At 34.6% G+C, this 24,770-nt stretch overlaps 1 protein-coding gene across 1 annotated transcript in view; it reads left to right on the top strand.

The window, feature by feature from the left end:
• Positions 1 to 254: 254 nt before the first annotated feature.
• The window catches only part of KLHL1 (kelch like family member 1), a 432,606-nt gene continuing 408,090 nt past the window's right edge, over positions 255 to 24,770 (top strand). Inside the window, exon 1 of the mRNA XM_082365956.1 lies at positions 255 to 6,088. Within this exon, the coding sequence (XP_082222082.1) occupies positions 5,586 to 6,088 (503 nt within the window). The 5' untranslated portion in view covers positions 255 to 5,585. The remainder of the gene's footprint in view (positions 6,089 to 24,770) is intronic.

Below are 24,770 nucleotides of genomic sequence, written 5' to 3'. Positions count from 1 at the left end.
AAAGTATACACAAAAACTTAACTAGACTCTATGTAGTATTATGATTTTCAGATTTATCTAACCTAATATTTTTCAGACTTTACAGTATGCCTATATTCAGCACATGTCACATTTCCCCCGTTCTATAAGAAAGTGAGACTTTCCATCTTTCATGATGGCTAACAACCAGTGTAGCATAGGAAGAGAGAGGTCCCTGTAGACACAGGAGATAGGTTCTAGGGCAGGGATCCCTTGGTTAGCTCCATACAAGGTTGACAAGTAATGTTCTTTCGGACTGGGGACCAAAACGCATCTTGATTGGTAGTAAGAGTTATGAAAATATATCAAATACTTAGTGTTGTGATATTCAAATTAAAAACTTATTTACTCGTAGTTAACAATGTTCAGAAGGAATCTGATTTCTCAGAATAAACTTCTTGAATCTCTTTGAATATGTAATTTACTTGAAACAAAGTCACAGTATTATTTCTAAAACAGAGTATGCATAAAATGTTGTTCTCAGCTGTTACACGTTCACATGTTACTTCTGGGAAAAGGAGCATTTGTAAACTATGTGTAATTTATATAGTATACCTACTCAAAACTGTGATAAGGCATATGGAATCTCAGTTTCTTAAGCTATGCTTTTCTGACCCTAGATTTTTAAAAGATCTGGTAATAATGCAGATAAAAGCAAATATAAAAATTTGGCAGATGTGTCTCCACATAGAAAGAGAGACTGAAGTATAGAGACCTGACATAAGAAAATCTTTTACAGTTTTCAAAAGCCCATGTCCAAATGAGACATGAGACAATAAAATATCATCCACAAAGTTCATTCAGGGTTGGCTTAAAAGAAGAGGGCATTTTCAGGTCTCCTAACCAGGAAAAAAATAATTGCAACTGTGTTGAAACTAATATTTAAATTTTTTGTTATTTTATTCATTTTTATATGGACATCATAAAGTCTATAACTTTCAAGTCTGTATTGTATACACTATAATCTTACTATTTTATTTTGTTCTTAATGGTTAAAACTTCAGAGGTCACTCAGATTACCTCACAATGATAATGGAAAATTTAAATACAACATGCAAAATAATGAAATTACTTTATACTATGTAAATAACACTTTTGGAAATTTAAGTATTAGTTAAGCAGTTTTCTCTTTAAAAGATTTCAGTTTTACACAAAATGAGTATTATGATATCCCCAAATGTTTTTTACAGTAGAAAACGTTCTTGAAAAATAATTACATGTATTAAATATTTCTATTTCTATATTAAATATACCTATCTTTACCTATATATTTATATAGTTGTAGAAATATTTCCATAAAAGAAGTAGGCTTTCTTTAATCATATCATATTGCCTTGAGCAATGCAATTAACCAGAGGACTAGTTCAAATGTCAAAATAGTGAATTTTCACTTTGGACATTCTGCACACAATTTTGGGAATAAAAAGATATTTAAATGAAACCTGGGTCATCAATAATATGAATGCATCCTTTTAGTGCCATTTTGAATTCCTACATTCAAGCAATTAACTCAGAAATTTATGTATGAGAATTTCTCAAGTATATACATTTATTACCTGTTTCAAATCAAAAGGTCAAATAAGCCAAAGAGGTAGAGTGGATTAAAATGGTCCCTGAGGATCAATTAACACCTACGAATGTTTAGTAAGCAGTCACTTAATTGCTACTTAACTAAACTATACACACGATAATGAAGATTAAGAGACTTTGAACAGGTTACATTTATTTGCTTTAAGAAGTAGAAGTTCTTGATATTATACATTGATATTATACATGAGCTCACTTAATATTAGTGCTATATGGTATTGTTTCATTCATTTTCAGAAAGAGTCATTAAAGAACTACTTTAATTTCCACATCCACATCCACTCATTTTAAATAATATTTTCTAGTAATGTTCATATAAATGTTTCACTAAAATAGAACAAAGATGAACAAAAAAAATCAAAAATACAGGAGACTTTAAGGCCTGAACTTTCTAACTGGATAATACTTAGCCATTCAAATGCTTTTGTTGAGTATTATTATGTAGAGGCAACTTACTAGACATTGTAGAAGTACTGTCAAGATTCAGGAGGATCACAATTTACTTTACTTGGGGTAAACACACATCTAATTGAGTGTGTTTAGAAAATGATTGGTAAAAGAGAAAATTTTCCACCAAGAAACTGCTTGGATCCACATCCAATTTTGTTTATTGGTTAAATGCTTGAGTTGTAGGAACTTTCAGTTTCTACAGTTTCATATTTAGCATTCATGTTGAATTTAATTATGTGAAGAGTTTTATATATGTGTATAGTAGTAAACGCTTGAGCATCCTCTGGATTTTCAGGTTCCTGATTAATCTTTTTCAATAAGATTTTGTCAGGAAACTATGGCAATTAGGGTCATTTGAAAGACCCTAATTGACTGAAATGACAGTTCAATTTAATTAAACAACAGGATTAGAAAAAATGAATTGATTTTGTCTTTACAGGAAAGTGTAATGTGATTGTTAGAATACTTAAAAAGTGAAATTTATTATGTCTATGCCCTGTTCCTTATAATCTTGGTTATCTTAAATCATAATTTAATTGACTCAGAAGTAGATTACAAATTATAACTGGCTAAAATATCATCCTTTGTTAGCTCTTACAGCCAGCTGCAAGGAACCTAATTCTTCCATATTTGCTACTACTTGGCATTAGACCTAATGTGTTGTAAGTGCTAAGTTAAAATTTTGTAGTTTGAGTAGTGGATAAATAAATGAATTAGTGCAATATGTGACAAGGCATATTTTTTCATGGAGCTTTCTAATAATATGTAAATGTTAGTCATGATATCTTAGTAAATTATTTTTTCTTTTCCTTCCTTCCTCCTTCTCTCTCTCTCTTTCTTTCTCCTTCATTTTCCTTCCTTTCCTCCTTCCTTCTCTTATTACTTCATCTTTCCTTCCTTCCTTCCCTCTCAATAATAGAATATAACACTAAAATTAAAAAATATATAATCAATATATAATCACCATCTGTTAAAAATGACTTAATATTTTAATTCATGTTTGTTTATACTAAAACTCAATATTACATTTCTTTTGGGTCATAGAAGTTACTGACCTTTGAACAGATAACTTTTAAACTGTATGATAATAATATCAGAATTGCAAAGTAAAAGGGGAATACAAAATGGAATTTCAGAATAACAACAAAATTGAATTTTATATTACAGTTTTTAATGTTATAGGTACTAACTGAGGAAGAAACTGTAGCTATAACAGACATATCATTTATGCTATATTATGTTATATTTATAAAATATAAATATATTTGTATTATACATTTTATATTACTTAAGTTAAATTACATCAACTTAGAAAATCTATGAAGCCTCAATTTCTACAAAAATCAGTTAATTATATGCACTTCATATTTCTATATTACCTCTGATGGAAAGTTTTCTCTGTCCTGCTTGTGATGTGTAATTTTATACATTGTTTTCTTCCCTAGGGGAAATACTTACTTGATTCAGTTCTTGGATAAAAATGATCTGTCACCATTGTTTGCTTTAAAGGGCTTTTTGCTTTTTTTCTTTAAACACTGAATACTGAAAGAAAAAATCAAGGCACAGGGGATTGCAGTCCAGCTGTTGCGGCATAAATCAATATTTAAAATGCACAATAGTGATTTTTCTTCCTCTGAAAGTAGGGATTTTGTATGCTTAATTTCTTGTTTTATTAAAATGTCTAACTTTGTCTAGGAAGGACTTAAAATTTAGCTTCAGTTTCTGTTTAAGTTTACTGCTCAACAATGGAGTAACAGAACAGGAATATAACTGCACTTTAATCTTTGATTTCCGTGCCCTGTTGGGGGTTGCTGAAGCTTTGGATTTCATAAATTTCTGTGAATTTCATTTCATTAAACAACCATATTCCTTGTTGAGTTAGGGAAACTACTATTTCTTTGACACCAGTTTAGCTTTAGCAAAGGTGCCTGGGTTCTATTTTAATCGCTCATTAAAGGAAAAGCTGAAAAATTTCTAAGTAGTCATAGCTAGAAAGGGATCATAATCCTCATCATTCTAAATATAAGGAAAAATACATCTTTCCTTCTTCAAACAAGAGATTTTTGCAGAATAGTTGCCTTTGGATATACTCATTTATTGCCTAAATTCTTCCATACATTTTATATCATGATTTATGTACTAGAAGGTTATGCCTTGAAATTTTCTTTTATTTTATTCCACTTCTTGGTTTACAGGACAGCTTTCATTCTAAGGCGACGCACCAAATGCACTGATTTTGCAAAACTCGTCCCCTGCGCTAAGATGCCCATCTTCAGATTTCTACTGCGTGCCTCTGGCCCCCAGGGTGAAGCACTGCCTGAGTGCATTAATGGCAGAATCACAATGTAATTGTCAGAATGGTGGCATCATCACACTTTGACGCCAACATCCTCGTTTCTTTCTTCTCACTACAGAGAAACTAAGGCTAAAGGTTAAAGGATGTGGCTTATTAAATAATTCAAGCCATTAACCTGCAACCTGCAAACCGATGGCAGCCTGTTAAGTTTACGCTGCCATGATTCATGTTTGGTGTCTACTGATGCTAAAGCATATTGCCTGTTTGCTTTACTTTTATTGCTACATAGTAATGTAGTGAAGAAGGAGAATGAAAAAAGGTGACAGGACCCACACAAGGGGACAATAAGAGCAGCAGACTCACTTGCATAAAGAAGATTGAAGCCTTCCCTCCCTCCCTCCATCTCTCCGTATAGGCCCCAGTGCACATCTGCGTCACTTACGCGGGAGGAGGAGGCGCTGAGGCAGAGAGAAAATTGTACTGTGAGGACCTTGACAGCTTCACCGGCGCGGGCTTTTCTTTTTGCCTTCCTATATTTTCTGGAATTTTTTTTTTTTTTCTCTTTTACAAACTGACTAAATAAAACCACCCCTTCTCGCCTTGCAGAAGGCATTTGACTTTCTCAGAGATCCCCGCAAGCTCTCAGAGCATCCTCGAGAGACCAGTGACAGGAGCGCAGGTGCACAGAGAAGGCGGAGGGGGGGTGCGCTTCTTCGCGACTTGGGGATCTTTCTCTCTGCGCTCTCCAGGCACTGAACTCTAAGCTGCAAGGATAGGAGAGCCGACAGCTTCTCCACTGAGGCTCTGCCACCGGTGCATGCCAGGGAGGTGTATCCTGCTGTCGCTGCCTCCGAAGCTTCGGAGCGCGCAGACCTCTCTCCCTCGCCCATCTCCAGCATCAGGGTCGTCCCTCCCCGCGCGGTAACCACGGAGACCCCGCAAGGAGATCGGGGATTCTCAGCCCTCTGCACCCAGCTCCTGCCTCTGCTCCCGGACGTTGAGCTCACCACGCGCGGGTCCTGCGGACCTGACCGCAGCTGAGCCGCGCGGCTCTGCTGTCCGCGCTCCGCTCGTCACCTGGCAGGGCGCGCAGCCCCCTGGTCCCGTCTGTTCCCAGGGTGCAGAGGGCGCCTCCCTCCCTCTCCTCCAACCCCGAGCTCCATTGGCCTCCCCCACCCGCTGACCCGTCTACTCCTGCATCCTCTCAAGTCCCTTTGCCTTCCTTGCGTCAAGCATGTCAGGCTCTGGGCGAAAAGATTTTGATGTGAAGCACATCCTGCGACTCCGCTGGAAACTCTTCAGCCACCCGTCGCAGTCCCCCGGCGCTCCGGCCGGGGGCAGCTTCCTGCAAGAAGACGGCAGCAGCAGCTTCGAGCACTGGGGACCCAGCCAGAGCCGCCTGCTCAAAAGCCAAGAGAAGGGCAGCGTGAGCACTTTCTGGAAGAAGCCTTCCTCTTCTTCCTCCTCTTCTTCTTCTGCCTCCCCGTCCTCTTCGTCCTCTTCCTTCAACCCATTGAATGGCACCCTGCTGCCAGTGGCCACGAGGCTGCAGCAAGGGGCGCCCGGGCAGGGCACCCACCAGCCGGCCAGGACTCTCTTCTACGTGGAGTCCCTAGAAGAGGAGGAGGTGCCAGGCATGGACTTTCCTGGACCACACGAAAAAGGGCTTGTCTTGCAAGAGCTCAAAGTGGAACCGGCCAACTCGAACCAGGCAACAGGTGAAGGATGTGGACGCAGGTACAGTAAGTTCCCATGGGGCATCTAAGCATTCCTCAATTTCCACTCGTTTCCTGCCACCCCGTGCGCTCTGGTAGTTACTAAGTCTAAAATGTTTCAGGTTGAAAATTTTGGTTAAGAGATGCCAACCCGGTTTTTATTACTCAAGTTGCAACCTCATTAAAAGTTTCCTCCATAGTTTCTATTGGCTCATGCATATTGCTTTTCTTTCTGCAAGTTTTCGGAGCTTAATCACATATTGAATATATATGCATTTTGGTAACTCTCCATGTAGAGTGGTTCTCATATTTCTGAGGTTATAGTATTCTTCTGTCATCTTCTGTCATTAAATGACATACATCAGTCTCCCAGTTATTTGATGTGAGGAGAAACTTCCTTTAAACACCGTTCAAATGCATCTCATATACTGGCCTAGAAAGGGACTTGGCAGGTTACCTAGGATCCCTGTGGCTTGAATCTATATTCCAGGAGTAATGAGGTGGACAGGAGGCCACCAGACAACAACATTATCTTCTCTCCTTTTTTTCCTCCATGAAAGACAGTGTTACTATTCTCTATCCTAATTTCCGTTTTTATCCTACTTCATGTACACCTTTGCTTTGTTTAAAGTCTTAGAATTAAACTCTTGCTAATGCCCTTTGCATTTTTCTGTCCTGATTCATTGTCTCGGTATGGAACTGTGTATTCTTAGTGAGCAGGCCAACATTTATTTCTTGTTTATATATAATATTACACTTCTTTGAGTACAGTTCTTCTACCTTCAAGACTTATAGAAAACCTTCTCACACATAACCCCTTCTGAGTTTTACATTTTCAAAAAATTGATTCATTCTACACTAGATCATTACTACTTTTGGCATATAGTGAGGATATGAAAAGATTTGCATTTAAATTCATATATCAGAATATATTATTGAAGAAGAAATACAGGAGAAACAGGAAAATAGGAATGAAAATAATAGGAAATAATAGGAAAATAATAATGAAACTGTTAATAAAATTTACCTTTCAGTAAAAAAAAATAGAAACAGAAGCAATGTTTTAAACTTTTGCTTGATTGAATCAGCTCTTTATAAAGTTAAGTCACCAAAAGAACACATAAAACCAAATAATACCATAAGTGGGCTTCAATTACGTTGACAAATGTGAAGTTAAAGATACAAAAATTATCCTTAAAATTTTTCAATTATATGGATTATGTGGATTTGAATTTGAATTTTAAGAGCCTTGAATATAATCTAATATGTGAAGACAATATAATGTAACATTATGATTTTAAAGACAGAGCAATTTAATTTGCAATTTTCGAGTATGAGAAAGTTTTTTCCATATATAGGCGATCTAAATATAAATTTATCTATTATTCAATTAATTAAGATACTTTACCAAAATGGTTATAATTTTGGGTACTATTAATACTATGAAGTTATTTGATTTATATATTCACTAGTGACCTATAGTTTTAGATCTTTTTTAAAAATAAAATATGTTGGGCTTTAACCCCTTTAGTTGAGTAAATGTAATTTTTTAGTTTTGGGAAATCATTCATAAGCATTTAGCAATTCACCTTATATATTTAAAAGAAAACCAGTTAGATTAAAGATTTACTAATTACTATTTTATTGAAATTGATATTTTTGTGTCTCAGACAGTTCAGGGAATACATTTGTTTTTCAGTCTTGAGTCTTTTTTTTCAGTTACAGTTTTAGTTTCAGTTTTGAGTCTTTTTCTTTCAGTTTTGAGTCTTCAAATCAGCTCAAATATCTGACCTTCTGGGAATATTAATGTTTAATAATTAAAAATTTTTTTCTTTATAAAAATACAGTTTTAAGTAAATAAGGCATATTTGGCATGAGTAATTTCAGAAGACTTTCATGTAAATTGGACAATTTGGAAATACAAAATATAATAAATTAAAAAATAAAACGAATAACTAATAGCCTCAGTTAGGGATGAAACACCCATCAGATTTAACTTCCAATCCCTTACTTTTGAATATACATCAGTGATTTTACACACAAAGGGTTGTAAATGAAAAGAATTCTGAAAATAAGCCAAGTGCCACCCCAAATCATATTTACTTTTCGAATGAGGGTTTCCAATGAGGGCTTGCATGTGTAAAATATTGAAAATCAGGTCTAATTTATTTTAAAATTCTTATTAATGCTTAAATCCTTTAGTTAAATTTGAATTTCTCACTGGACAAATCAGTCAACACTGAGAGTATTCTCATGGACTTTATATGTTCCTAAACATTCATAGACTACTGATTCTGTGCTCATGATTGATTGACAACACGCTACTAAAGTTAGCAATAAGCTATTATCAATATATATTATTATAATATGTGGTAAGAATAATGTTCATTTCCCAGAAAGGACAGCATTTCCACAGTTAAGTATGGAATGGAAAACAATATGTAAAATAATTCAGTAATGTGGATTTACTTTGGTTTCTATCATAATCCATGCAGGAAATCTACATATTGTTCATAATGACCAATGAACACATGAAGTATATAAACCTGCCTGATCATTTTGATTACTTGGGTCATTATTCTATCATCGTTCTGTGATGTCTCATTTGATATTTAACATTTTGTTTCATCAATTCTGACCACTATGCTAAATTAATCTTCACGTATAAAAAAGAGTTGGCTCTTTTTCTCTTTCTTCATTTTCTGATCTTCTCTTTATTCATTTGGTCTCATACTAGTTAAGAACATTGTTTTAGATAAGCATAAGTAGCTCAGTTGGTTTTATTTGTTGTTCAAACAGCAGCTGGAGGTTGCTCAGCAGAAAGCTGCTCTTAATCTCAGAATTCTGGAAAGGTCAAATTATCATGGAGTTGAAACATAAAGGTAGCAATAAGACAGTAGTAAACTGATTTACTGCTGAAACCCAGCCTTTATCTTATCCCACTCTACCAGACACACAAAAGCAAATCTCAGTATTCTACTACCTTAAGCATGACACCATTAAGAATCCTAACTCTTACAGTAATAGGTTCTTGACCTATGCTATTAATCATTTTTTTTCTCTACTTTACTGTCTGAACATAGTTGTTGGAGAGTGTATCATTTCCTAGCCATTCAGATCACTATATATTTTTGATATGCATATTTTTTGTCCAAAATTCTATATGTAGTGAACTAAGAGACCAAAGAGAAATATTTCTATTCTTGCAGTTTATAGTGATGTGAGTAGGAGAAAAGATGTCGTGTTTAACTACTTGCTTTTTTAGTTTTCTCAGTTCTCACAGAGTGCAGGCATCTATTTCCATGGTTTCAGTTACCACCCATAAACTGTATTTTAGAGCTGCATCTCAAAACCTAGACTCTGCCTTCCCACACCCATAAACCCCTCGCCCCCCCCACCCCCCGCCCTGCAAACTCGGGTTTCACACATCCACTTGACCTTTCTGGTCGATATCACAGATACAATGTAAATACAGCACGTACAAAATTGAGCTCATAATCTCCCTTCTCTCTTGCTCAATTTTCTTCTTCTCTATCTCAAAGGATAACTCGCCATACATTAGGTTGTGCAAGCCAGAAATCCAGGATCATATTTACCAGAATCCTCTTTCCCCTGATTTTTAATATTCCACCAAGCCCTGTCACTTTTCCTTCAAAAATATCCTCCCCTATGTCTGCCTCACATCTCTCCATCTCCATTGTCTGCACCTAATTTTAAAATACTGTCGTCATTCAAGTCAACTTCTGCAACTGCCATCTGCATCCTCTTTCCTCATTGATTGTGCCACCTGTAATCCTTTCTCCACACCAGAGTCAATGAAAATTTGTAAGATAAAAATCTGAACTGTTTTCCCATATCCTGGCTCTCCTTTTATTTTTCAAAGCATTTCCACCACTCTGACCACAATCTATCTCCTGATCAGTTAGGCCCTGAAAGAGCTGACCCTTGTCTGCCATCCAGGCCCTTCACTCATCACATCCTCACCATCCTCCCCTGTCTTCCAGAGGCAACATTCTTCTTTACCATTTTTCTCTGCCTTTGGGTCTCACAAACTTAATTCCTTTCCTTATTACATAGTGGTTCTCCTTCCCTCAATCCACCCTTTTCTGGATTCATTCCTATTCATTATTGAGATGTCTTGAATAAAAGTTCTGTACCTTTCTTAAAGAAGTGTTCATTGATCCCCCCAGGAAAAATCATTTAAAATTTTTAAAATTTATTTTATCCCCTTATTTTATGTTCTTAGAGTAAATGCTCTCTGTCCTCAATTTCTTATTGTTGGCATATATTAATATCCATGTTGCCTTTTTTGTTTGTCTTTAACTACAATTGCCCAGTGGACAAGGCGTTTCTGTTTTGCTCATTATTTTATCCCTATCATAGAGTATGCAGTTACTCAATAAATACCACTGAGTGAATACATATTTGCCATAATCATAATGAGTGACATTGATTAAGAGCTTGCTGTCTTCCAGATATCAAGCTGAATATTTATATTGTGGAATTTAATATTCAGAACAGCCCTATGATTCTGGTACAATTATGAATCCCTTTGTTAAAATGATTACATAATCATTTTATGATTATGAGAAAACTGAGATATAGACAGGTAATTAAGTTGCCCCAAACCACAGGATTGTAAGTAGTACAGCTAGATTTTTAATCCTTGCACTCTGACTCCTGACACCATATTCCAGGCGATTTTGCCAACTCTTCTTTACCTCTGCTTAAACAAACAGAACAGAAGAAAAGAGGCTCCAACCAAGATTATGCTGAAGCAGTTCTCTTATTCCCCTGGTGGAAATTATGCTTGTGTCTGAATGTTTAAATAGACTATTTAAAATGATAGCGGTGGACAATGCCTGAGAAGGCTCAGTCAAGGAGGACTTAGACCAAGTTAAAAAACATGCAGTTATTTCCTGAATTATGGTTCATTCAGTGCACTTTACTTTTTAATTAAACAGAAGTATGATGAAATAACCTAGACAGGGAAAAATTATTTAAATTTGGAATCCAAAAGAGAGCATCATGATAGAAAATCTCCTTCTGAAGTTCAGAACAATTGATACAGAGAAGTATCACAGACAGAGAGCATATACCATTAGAATCACATGGAGATTGGTGGTATTTGTTTAGAATAAAAAGAAATCAGCTTTGCTTCAGTCAAAAGAAAAACTTAAAAAATGACAAAGGGCTATTTCTTCAGGAAAGTAGTTCTCAAACTATTCTTCTATGGAAACTAAATTAAAATAATGTTCATATTTTCCCTATGACCTCAATTTCTTAGTGAAAAAGTGTATAGAGTGATTTTACTCAATCTTATGTCTTCCTTGCTAATTTATTCTAGGCTTGGGTGTTATACAGCCTATTATTATTTAATTTAGAACTAGCAAAAGACAGTAGCTTGTTTGGAGAAAATTTTTTTTTTTTTTTTTTAACTTATTTTAGGATGGGTTTATCAATATTATGTATTGTTTGCAAAGAGGTCCACAATTTCCAGGTGCCCTCCCCTCTGAGCAAGTTTGCTTCAGGCAAACTAAGAAGATCATAAAGGAAAAGGTAAAAAGATCGCTAGGTTGGATTTTCAGGTATGCAAAACTCTACAGCTATCTGAGAGAAAGATGTGAGTATATTGGGTTGGCCAAAAAGTTCATTCGAGTTTTTCTGTAACATCTTGTGGAAAACCCAAATGGACCTTTTGGCCAACCCAATAAATGCAAGATGAAATAAATAGAACTCTTAATTATAACAAACAATAAAACCTTTACACGAGTTGAAGAACCATATTCTAGCTTTCTTTGATAAATTGCTACTGAATACTTTGTAAACTATATCATTAGCCACTTTAAGGTACTAATTTAAATAATTTAAAAATAATAAAGAAATCCTCCCTATCCAACATTTGGTTAATATAGAATATAATATTGATCAGATATTTATTTCATTGGTTAATTTTTCCTAAGTCTCAAAAGATACTTTGTGTATCTGGAGGATGATATGCTTCTAACAAGTACATGTTAAGTCAAATTTCATTGTTTTTGACCAGGAGCTCTTATAGAATTTACAGAAAACTTAGATCTGCAGGGTATTTTAGAGTTGTATCAAGTTTCTGAACATGAAAATGACAACATTTTAAAGAGTCTCATAGTAATGAGACTCTTTTGATTTATTTTAACATCCAAAATAACTGTAGGTATTTTTGTAGTAGCTGTAAAAACAAATGCTCTGGAATTTACTTATTAGTTTAGACCAGATAATAATTAATTTACCTTTCTGCATTTAAGATAAGGTTATTCAAAACTTTGAAGAAAACATCCTATATAGACACAGATAATCTGAGCAGAATTAAATATTTCAAAATCTTATAAGTCAAGTATAGATTTAAAAAAAGAAAATCTATTGAACAATATAGGTTTGATGCTAACTACCTTTGCTGACTTTTCTGGCCAGAACTTGAAAACAGATTGATCTAAGTACTTATGAAAGCATAACAAACTTTAGCTTGACCAGAAAGAATGTGTACTATGATTTTAGGATCCCAAGAAAAAGTCATTTTGAATGGTAAGCCAATGAGACAGATCATTTTGGCTGAAGATCATGTCACAGAAATAGTACTTGAAAGTGATCTGAGGGTCATCAATAATTGTAAACAGTGGAATCAGTTGATGTTAATTCTAAATTCAGCTTTTCCCATCCCTTAGGCAGCCTTAGTCCAACTCTGATAATTTCTCATAGAAAATCATTCAGTTTAATTTCCTATCATACTTATTTGTGACACTATATCCTGGTAGATCATTTGGATTCCTTTTTTCTTACTGATATTGCTAGATGTTTACCCATGTAAATTAGCGTTTTCATCTTGGCTGAAATATGATAGAAAAACTTTAAAAATAGGATCAGAAAATTGCAAGAGTTTATACTACAAAGGAAGGAAGAATACAATACAACTATTTTATAGTTCTTCAAGAGGTGAATGCCAAAATCTCTTTGTATCTACAGTAAAGTATGTGATTTGGTTTGGTTTATTTCTTTAGTAGATTCTGATTTTATTGAACTCGGCCCACCAGAGCAACACCCAGCTCTACCCACCACCAGTCTCTCCTATTAGGAAGCTTGCACAAGCCTCTTACAAAACTTCATCCACCAGAGGCCACACAGCAGAAGCAAGAAAAACTACAGTCCTGCAGCCTGTGGAATGAAAACCACATTCACAGAAAGATAGACAAAATGAAAAGGCAAAGGACTATGCGCCAGATGAAAGAACAAGATAAACCCCAGAAAAGCAATTAAATGAAGTGGAGATAGGCAACCATCCAGAAAAAAGAATTCAGAATAATGATAGTGAAGATGATCCAGGACCTTGGAAAAAGAATGGAGACAAAGATTGAGAAGATGCAAGAAATGTTTAACAAAGACCTAGAAGAATTACAGAACAAACAAACAGAGATGAACAATACAATAACTGAAAATAAAAATACACTAGAAGGAATCAATAGCAGAATAACTGAGGCAGAAGGATGGAAAACTTACCTGGAAAACAGAAAGGTGGAATTCACTGCTGCAGAAAAGAGTAAAGAAAAAAGAATGAAAACAAAAGAAGACAGCCTAAGAGACCACTGGGACAACATTAAACACAACACCATTTGCATTATAGGGGTCCCAGAAGGAGAAGAGAGAGAGAAAGGACCCAAGAAAATATTTGAAGAGATTATAGTCAAAAACTTCCCTAACATGGAAAAGGAAATAGCTACCTAAGTCCAGGAAGTGCAGAGAGTCCCAGGCAGGATAAACCCAAGGAGAAAAATGCTGAGACACATAGTAATCAAATTGACAAAAATTATTAAAAGCAACAAGGGAAAAACAACAAATAACATACAAGGTAACTCCCATAAGGTTAACAGCTGATTTCTCAGCAGAAACTCTACAAGTCAGAAGGGAGTGACATAATATATTTAAAGTTATGAAAGGGAAGAACCTATAACCAAGATTACTCTACCCAGCAAGGATCTCATTCAGATTAGATGGAGAAATCAAAAGCTTTACAGACCAGCAAAAGCTGAGAGAATTCAGTACCACCAAACCACCTCTACAACAAAGGCTAAAGGGACTACTATAAGTGGAAAACACAAGAGAAGAAAAGGACCTACAGAAAAAAACACAAAATAATTAAGAAAATGGTAATAGGAACATACATATTGGTAATCACCTTAAATGTGAATGGATTAAATGCTCCAACCAAAAGACACAGGCTTGCTGAATGGATGCAAACACAAGACCCATATATATGCTGTCTACAAGAGACCCACTACAGACCTAGGGACACATACAGACTGAAAGTGGGAGGATGGACAAAGTTATTCCATGCAAATTCAAATCAAAAGAAAGCTGGAGTAGCAATTCTCATATCAGATAAAATAGAGCTTAAATTAAAGATTATTACAGGAGACAAAGAGGACACTACATAATGATCAAGGGATCAATCCAAGAAGAAGATAGAACAATTGTAAATATATATGCACCCAACATATGAGCACCTCAATACATCAGGCACCTGCTAACAGCTATAAAAGAGGAAATCGACAGTAACACAATAATAGTGGGGGACTTTAACACCTCACTTACACCAATGGACAGATCATCCAAAATGAAAATAAATAAGGAAACAGAAGCTTTAAAAGACACAATAGACCAGATAGATTTGATTGATATTTATAGGACATTCCATCTGAAAGCAGCAGATTACACTTTCCTCTCAAGTGCACACAAAACATTCTACAGGATAGATCATATCTTGAGTCACAAATCAAGCCTCGGTAAATTTAAGAAAATTGAAATCATATCCAGCATCTTTTCTGACCACAATGCTATGAGATTAGAAATGAAATACAGGGAAAAAAATAGTAAAAATCACAAACACATGGAGGCTAAATAATACATTACTAAATAACCAAGAGGTCACTGAAGAAATCAAAGAGGAAATCAAAAAATACCTAGAGGTAAATGACAATGAAAACACGAAGATCCAAAACCTATGGGATGGAGCAAAAACAGTTCTAAGAGGGAAGTTTATAGCTATACAATCCTACCTCAAGAAACAAGAAAAATCTCAAATAAACAATCTAACCTTACACCTAAAGGAACTAGAGAAAGAAGAACAAACAAAACACAAAGTTAGTAGAAGGGAAGAAATCATAAAGATCAGGGCAGAAAAAAATGAAATTGATAGGAAGAAAACAATGGCAAATATCAATAAAATTAAAAGCTCGTTCTTTGAGAAGATAAACAAAATTGATAAATCTTTAGCCAGACACATCAAGAAAAAGAGGGAGAGGACTCAAGTCAATAAAATTAGAAATGAAAAAGGAGAAGTTACAATGGACACCACAGATATACAAAGCATCCTAAGAGACTACTACAAGCAACTCTATGCCAATAAAATGGACAACCTGGAGGAAATCGACAAATTCTTAGAAAAGTACAACCTTCCAAGACTGAACCAGGAAGAAATAGAAAATATGAGCAGACCAATCACAAACACTGAAATTGAAACCGTGATTAAAAATCATCCAAAAAACACAAGTCCAGGACCAGATGGCTTCACAGGTGAATTCTATCAAACATTTAGAGAAGAGCTAACACCCATCCTTCTCCAACTCTTCCAAAAAATTACAGAGGAAGGAACACTCCCAAACCCATTCTATGAGGCCACCATCACCCTGATACCAAAACCAGACAAAGATAATACAAAAAAAGAAAATTAGAGACCAATATCACTGATGAATATGGATACAAAAATCCTCAACAAAATACTAACAAACAGAATCCAACAACATAGTAAAAGGATCACACACCATGATCAAGTGGGATTTATCCCAAAGATGCAAGGATTCTTCAATATATACAAATCAATCAATGTGATACACCATATTAACAAACTGAAGGATAAAAACAATACGATAATATCAATAAATGCAGAAAAAGCTTTAGACAAAATTCTACATCCATTTATGATGAAAACTCTCCAGAAAATGGGCATAGAGGTAACCTACCTCAACATAATAAAGGCCATATACAACAAACCCACAGCAAACTTCATTCTCAATGGTGAAAAACTGAAACCATTTCCTCTAAGATCAGGAAGAAGACAAGGATGTCCACTCTCACCACTCTTATTCAACATAGTTGTGGAAGTCCTAGCCATGGCAATCAGAGAAGAAAAAGAAATAAAAGGAATACAAATTGGAAAAGAAGAAGTAAAGTTGTCACTGTTTGCAGATGACATGATACTATACATAGAGAATCTTAAAGATGCCACCAGAAAATTACTAGAGCTAATCAGTGAATTTGTTAAAGTTGCAGGATACAAAATTAATGCACAGGAATCTCTTGCATTCCTATACACAAACAATGAAAGATCAGAAAGAGAAATTAAGGAAATAATCCCATTCACCATTACAACACAAAGAATAAAATACCTAGGAATAAACCTACCTAAGGAGGTAAAAGGCCTGTACTCAGAAAACTATAAAACTATAAAACACTGATGAAAGAAATCAAAGATGACACAAACACATGGAGAGATATAGCATGGTCTTGGATTGGAAAAGTCAACATTGTTAAAATGACTCTACTACCCAAAGCAATCTACAGATTCAGTGCAATCCCTATCAAATTACCAATGGCATTTTTTGCAGAACTAGAACAAAAAAATCTTACATTTTGTATGCAGAGACAAAAGACCCCAAAAAGCCAAACAATCCTGATGGAAAAAAAAAAATGGAGCTGGAGGAATCAGACTCCCTGACTTTAGACTACATTACAAAGCTACAGTAATCAAGACAATATGGTACTGGCACAAAAACAGAAATATAGATCAGTGGAACTGGATAGAAAGCCAAGAGATAAACCCACGCACGTATGGTCAACTAATATATGACAAAAGAGGCAAGGATATACATTGGAGAAAAAACAGTCTTTTAAATAAGTGGTGCTGGGAAAACTGGACAGCTACCTGTAAAAGAATGAAATTAGAACACTCCCTAACACCATACACAAAAATAAACTCAAAATATATTAAAGACCTAAAGGTACGACCACACACTATAAAACTCTTAGAGGAAAACATAGGAAGAACACTCTTTGACATAAATCACAGCAAGATCTTTTTTTTTTTTTTTTAATTTAAATTTATTTACTTATTTATTTAGGCTGTGGTGGGTCTTCGTTTCTGTGCAAGGGCTTTCTCCAGTTGCGGAGAGCGGGGGCCACTCTTCATTGCAGTGCGCGGGCCTCTCACTGTCGCGGCCTCTCTTGCTGCGGAGCACAGGCTCCAGACGCGCAAGCTCAGCAGTTGTGGCTCACGGGCCTAGCCGCTCCACGGCATGTGGGATCTTCCCGGACCAGGGCTCGAACCTGTGTCCCCTGCATTGGCAGGCGGACTCTTAACCACTGCGCCACCAGGGAAGCCCCCACAGCAAGATCTTTTTTGATCCACCTCCTAGAGTAATGGAAATAAAAACAAAAATAAACAAACGGGACCTAATGAAACTTAAAAGCTTTTGCACAGCAAAGGAAACTATAAACAAGACGAAAAGACAACACTCAGAATGGGAGAAAATATTTGCAAATGAATCAATGGACAAAGGGTTAATCTCCAAAATATATAAACAGCTCATGCAGCTCAATATTAAAGAAACAAACAACCCAATCAAAAAATGGGCCAAAGACCTAAGTAGACATTTCTCCAAAGAAGATATACAGATGGCCAAGAGACACATGAAAAGATGCTCAACATCACTAATATTAGAGAAAAGCAAATCAAAAGTACAATGAGGTATCATCTCACACCAGTTAGAATGGGCATCATCAGAAAATCTACAAACAACAAATGCTGGAGAGGGTGTGGAGAAAAGGGAACCCTCTTGCACTGTTGGTGGGAATGTAAATTGATAGAGCCACAATGGAGAACAGTATGGAGGTTCCTTAAGAAACTAGAAATAGAATTACCTTATGACCCAGCAATCCCACTACTGGGCATATACCCAGAGAAAACCATAATTCAAAAAGACGCATGCCCCCAATGTTCACTGCAGTACTATTTACAATAGCCACGTCATGGAGGCATCTAAATGCCCATCGACAGATGAATGGATAAAGAAGATGTGGTACATATATACAATGGAATATTTCTCAGCCATAAAAAGAAACAAAATTAGGTCATTTGTAGAGACATGGATGGACCTAGAGACTGTCATGCAGAGTGGAGTAAGTCAGAAAGAGAAAAACAAATATCGTATACTAACGCATATATGTGGATTCTAGAAAAATGGTACAGATGAACTGGTTTGCACGGCAGAAATACAGACACAGAGGTAGAGAACAAACATATGGACACCAAAGGGGGAAAGTGGGGGGAGGGGTGGTGGTGGTGGGATGAATTGGGAGATTGGGATGGGCATATATACATTCATATGTATAAAATAGATAACTAATAAGAACCTGCTGTATAAAAAATAAAATTAAATTTAAAAAAAGATATAATGGCAGAAAGGTTTCAGATTTTAAGAAAAGTATAAAACCATAGATTCAATAATCTTAATGAATTCTAAGCACAAGAAACATGAAAACTACCATAAGTCACATTTTAATCAAATTCTCAAAATGACCGATAAATAGAAAAAATATCAGAGCTTCCAGAGAAAACACATGTTATGCAGAGAGGGATAAAAATAAGAATAATGGATCATTTTTCATTGAAAATGATGCAAGTGATAGGTGGAACAACATCTTTTGAGTACTATTTAAAAAACCTGCCCATCTGAAGTTCTATATATACCCAAAATGTTTTTCAAAGTGAGAGTGATATTACAATTTTTTTCTGGCATAGAATAGTTGCAACAATTCGTCAGCAGGAGACATGCTCTATAAGAAATTTTAAAGTCCTTTAGGCACAAGGAAAATGACACCAGTTGGCACAAAGGAATGAAAACCACCTGAAATGGTAATGACATGTGTAAACATTTAAGGTTATTCTTGATTATATTAATCTGGAATATTTGGAAGATAAATGGTGGTTAAATAAACAAATAAAAAACACTATAATTTGAGGTTTTTACCACATGCATAAGATATACGTATGACTCCTACAGCATTAAGACTCAAGGGAAGAAATGAAAGTATCGTATTTCAAGGTTCTTATACTAAATGTGAAGTGGTGTATCATTTGAAGGTAGTCTCAGAAGTATGTTAGAAATCCTAAAGCAACCACTAAATTAACAAAACAATGATAAGTAGCTAGTAATCCAACAAAAAATAAATGCTCTCATAAAAATTATTCAATTAATCTAAAAAATAAAGAAAATGGGAGCAAAGATGGGAAAAATAGAAAATGCACAGCACAATTATAATCTGAAACCTTACTATATCAAGAATTACATTAAAGTAGCAGCTCTATACATCCATAATTTAAAGACAAAGATTATCAAACTGTATAAAAAGACAGACCCAAGTATATTTTGCTTACAATAAATACTTTAAATATAAAAATATATTGGTTAAAAGAAAAAGATGGAAAAGATACATAGCATGCTAAGACTAAACAAAAGAAAGCTGAACGGGTGTATCAATATTAGACAAAGTATATCTCAGAGAAAAGAATATAAATCTGATAAAGAGAACCTATGAAAAACCTAGAACCAACATCATAATGTTGAAAGATTAAATGTGTTTCCTCTAAGATGTGGAACAAATTGAGGATGTCTTCTCTCACCACTTTTGTTCAACATGGTATTGGAGATGCTAGTCAGTTCAATAGAAAAAACAAAAAGAAATAAAAGGCATCTATATTGGAAAGGAAAAAGAAGTTTTCATTTGTACAGGAATTGATCATCTATATAGAAATAAACAATATGGTTTTTGTTTGCAGACAGAATTGTTTATTAGAAAAAATTATGGAATCTACAAAAAAGAGTTTTTCACGATGCAAGATATAGAATCAATATACAATATTCAATTGTATTTCTATATACCATCAAGGAGCAATTAGTAATTGAAATTACAAAAAATAATGTATTTCATAGTAATGTCAATAAAGTATGAAATACTTATGAATACATATGACAAAAGATGTGAAAAACTCATAAGCTCAAAACAATAAAATCAGGCTGATAGTAATTAAAGACCTAAATAATAGAAAGATATATTATGTTCATGGATCAGAAAACTTACTATTATTGAGATGTCAGTTCTTCCCCAATTGATCTATAGATAGTACACATCCCCCAAGAAAATCTCTGCATGCTATTTTTTTTTGTACAAATTGACAGGCTCATTCTAAAATCCATTAAAAAATTCAAAGGAACTAGAAAAAGACAAAACAACTTTGAAAAAAGCTAAGAAATTTGAGTACTAACACTTCCTGATTCCAGATGTATTATGAAGCTACTTTAATCAAAATAGTGTGCTATCAAGGTCACAATATATAGATTAATGGGAAATAGATAAAATATTTTTACAATAGCCATACTAAGTAATACTTTATGCCATAAAAAAGGAATAAACAACTGGCCATTGACCACTTATGATTGAATGAAAAAATATGTTATGATGAGCCAAAGAAACTCAACTGTATGGTATATTACTTTTTAACATTTAAGTACTATAAGTCAGATAAACATCCATTGTGTTGATTATCCATATTTTGAATAGAAATTTGATTCTAATTTTCCTTCAGTCATGTATTGGAGTAACACACCTCTTGAATTTGATACATGGTTCAAGGAATCATCTATTGATATTTGCCTTGCAGAACATGATAATGAAATATTCACATTAAGTTTTTTGCTGTCTTCTTCTTGGCAGCAGATGAGAAACCTGAATAGTTTTATACAAGCATTTCTGCAAAGAAAGCTCAGAAGTTCTTGCTGTGTGACCACAAGGATTTTTATCTTGAGACAGTGGGAACCATCCCCATTGTTAGTACTAGAGGAGCAGCAATACAATTCATAGCTTTACCTTAAGGACACAGAAAGGAAATGCTATGCTGTCCTCATCTCTGATTCTTCTTTGTATTTTACCAGATGGCTTGCAAGCACCACTAAACATATTCTCCCACAGAGAAAAGAGAGTTCATTCTTCACTTTATTTCTTGTCCTAACATATATAAAATATTTACCTGTAATTATTCTCCTTAATAATGGCCTGGTACTTTTAAATAGATTTCTTATTAGAAGAATACTTTTTTAATTGTAAAATTAAATTTGTATTATTAAAGAACCTATCAAAGAGCACAACTTAAAATTTCTTTTTTTAAATTGAAGTATAGTTGATTTACAATGTTGTGTCAACTTCTACTCTACAGCAAATTGATTAACTTATACACACACACACATGCACACACACACACATATATATATATATTCTTTTTTTATATTATTTTCCATTATGATTTATCACAGGATATTGAATATAGTTCCCTGTGTTATACAGTAAGACCTTGTTGTTTATCCATTCTATATATAATAGTTTGCATGTGCTAACCCCAAACTCCCACTCAATCCCTCCCCTACCCATCTCCCCCTTGGCAACCACAAGTCTGTTCTCTATGTCTGTGAGTCTGTTTCTGTTTCATAGATAGTTTCATTTGTGTCATATTTTAGATTCCACATATAAGTGGTATCATATGATATTTGTCTTTCTCTTTCTGACTTACTTCACTTAGTATGATAATCTCTAGTTACATCCCATACTGCTGCAAATGGCATTATTTCATTCCTTTTTATGGCTGAGTAATATTCCATTGTATATATCTACCACACCTTTATCGATTCCTCCCTCAATGGACACCTAGGTTGTTTCCATGTCTTGGCTATTGTGAATGGTGCTGCTATGAACATAGGGGTGCATGTATCTTTTTGAATTATAGGTTTGTCTGGATATATGCCCAACAGTGTGATTGCTGGATCATATGGTAGATCTATTTTTAGTTTTGTGGGGAACCTCCATACTGTTTTTCATAGTGGCTACACCAAGTTACATTCCCACCAAGTGTACAAGTGTTCCCTTTTCTCCACTCTCTCTCCCGCATTTGTTATTTGTATACTTTTTAATCATAGCCATTCTGACTGGCGTGAGGTGAAACATCATTGTAATTTTGATTTGCATTTCTCTAATAATTAGTGATGTTAAGCATATTTTCACATGTCTTTTGGCCATCTGTATTTCTTTTTTTGGAGAAATGTCTGTTTAGATCTTCTGCCCATTCTTCAATTGGGCTGTTTTTTTTGTTGTTGTTGAGTTGTGTGTTTGTATATTTTGGAAATTAAGCCCTTGTCAGTTGCATCATTTGCAAATATTTTCTCCCAGTCTGTAGGTTGTCTTTTTGCTTTGTTTATGGTTTCCTTTGCTGTGCAAACACTTGTAATTTTGATTAAGTCCCATTTGTTTATTTTTGTTTTTATTTCTATTGCCTTGGGACAATGACCTAATAAAACATTAGTACAATTTCAGAGAATATTTTGCCCATGATCTCTTCTGTGTTCTCTTCCATGTTTTCTTTTATGGTGTCAGTCTTATGTTTAAGTCTTTAAGCTATTTCAAGTTTATTTTTGTATATAGTGTGAGGGTGTGTTCGAACTTCATTGATTTACATGCAGCTGTGCAACTTTACTGACACCACTTGATGAAAAGACTGTCTTTTTACCATTGTATATTCTTGCCTTCTTTTTCAAAGATTAATTGACCACAGGTGTGTGGGCTTATTTCTGGGCTTTCTATTCTGTTCCATTGATTCATATGTCTGTTTTTGTGCTAATACCATACCATTTTGATTACTGTAGCTTTGTAGTAATGTCTGAAGTCTAGGAGGTTATGCCTTCTGCTTTGTCCTTTTTCCTCAGGATTGCTTTGGCAATTCTGGGTCTTTTATGGTTCCATATAAATTTTAGGATTATTTGTTCTAGTTCTGTGAAAAATGTCATGGGTAGTTTAAAATTATTTCTGAATGTAATTTTTTTCTTTCTTAAAATTGACACATCTATTTGAAATATTAGCTAAAGTTGAAGACTCACTTGTATCTGTTCTTACTCCTATATTCTCATGTTATTTTATGTGCCTCATACCAAATATTCTCCAAGTATGGTAAACATTTGGATTCTTATTCATGAATGAACTCCAGAAAAAATTTTGGCCTTTATAATGCTACACACTGAAAATATGTATGATCTATAAATAGTGATAATTTTGTATAGCATGTATTTCTCTAAATTAATATTGTTTGCCTTATTCTAATATGTTGGCATCCACAGTTTCATGTTACAGTGGGAAGAAAACTGGATTCGGCATTTGAAAACTTAAGTTCTAGAGTAAACTACAGGAAAATGTCACCATTCTCACTTAAATTGCTGCTTATCTCATCTTTTCATTGGAATGTGATTAGAGAGGGCAAGAAATACATTATATCTGAAGTCATCTAGCCTCTCTTCCATAAGACAACGGATCTTAACCTATAGTTGACTCAGCTTGACTCCTAGCAACAGTGTGAATTAGGCTGTCCTTAAGATATAAATTAATCTCTATTTTGAACACTTAAGATATACTCTGAGCCAAATGTACCTTAAGAAGAAACTAAATAGTCTCTCACTCAATGAAGACAATTTTGAATTAGTTATTCTTTTCCAGAAGATATACCAGCTTCTTGATATACAAAGACGTATAAAAAACTCCTTTTTTTCCACAGAGTAAAAACTAGTAATAAAAAATTAACAGATAAGTAATTATAGAAATTTAACTAGTGCTATACTAAATATATATATTAAAAAGGATTTTTAAAGGTACAGAAAAAGAAAGCTTCAAAAGGGTGTTAATGTAAGTTCAGACCAGCATCAGTGTGTACAATTGTTAATTAGAAGAAAAAATATCAAGTAAATTAGCATGACTATGCCTGAGTAGACTGGTCAGGTGATCTGGCCAGAGCTATAGACCATGACCAGACAACCAGAATTCTTCTAGATTATATTAAAAATTTTGGATTTAACTTATGGTGACTTTAAAGCAATGAATCTAGCTGATGAGATTCAAACTTTAGAAAAATTTTCTCTTACAGTATGTAAGATGGATTAGAGAAAAGGTGGATGAAACTAAAAATAGAGAGCCATCTTAAAAGGCTAAAACAATAGTTCTACTGAGGAACTATTACTAAGAAAAGGGGCAGAAGGAAAAGAAAGCACATGGAAAATAAAATGTCACAATTGTCCATTAATAGAAGTTTTAATTGTAAAAGAGATAGAAGCAAGAAGATTCCTACAATTCTGGGTGGGCAAATGAATGGATTTTTTTTTGTTCTACAGAGTGGACAATGCAGGAGACTAGAAGGAAGAAAATAATTTTTGTTTTGAACAATCTGAGTCCAATAAGTAGCTGACATAAATATTTTAATTATTTTTTAGTCCTTTTGGAAGAGTTGTAGTGAGGTAAAGGAATTATAGGAATTAAAATTTAGAAAATTCTAGTTGAAGAATACGTTGGGACTTCAGATTTCACATGAAGCATAGAGCATAGACCTGGATAGTGACAACATGAAATATGTGGCCATGAGAATAAGTTAGTAACTTGGATGAAGATGTGGAATTCAAGGCAGGAGCTACATTGCTTGATGAATCATCTATGGAAGACTGAATATGTCCAGGAATAAAGTTGGATTTGAGGGA

This window comes from Balaenoptera borealis, assembly GCF_965194805.1.
Source record: "Balaenoptera borealis genome assembly, chromosome: 18".
NCBI lineage: Eukaryota > Metazoa > Chordata > Mammalia > Artiodactyla > Balaenopteridae > Balaenoptera > Balaenoptera borealis.
The sequence above is the reverse complement of the archived record's forward strand: the minus strand, read 5'-3'. Positions and strand labels throughout refer to the sequence as shown.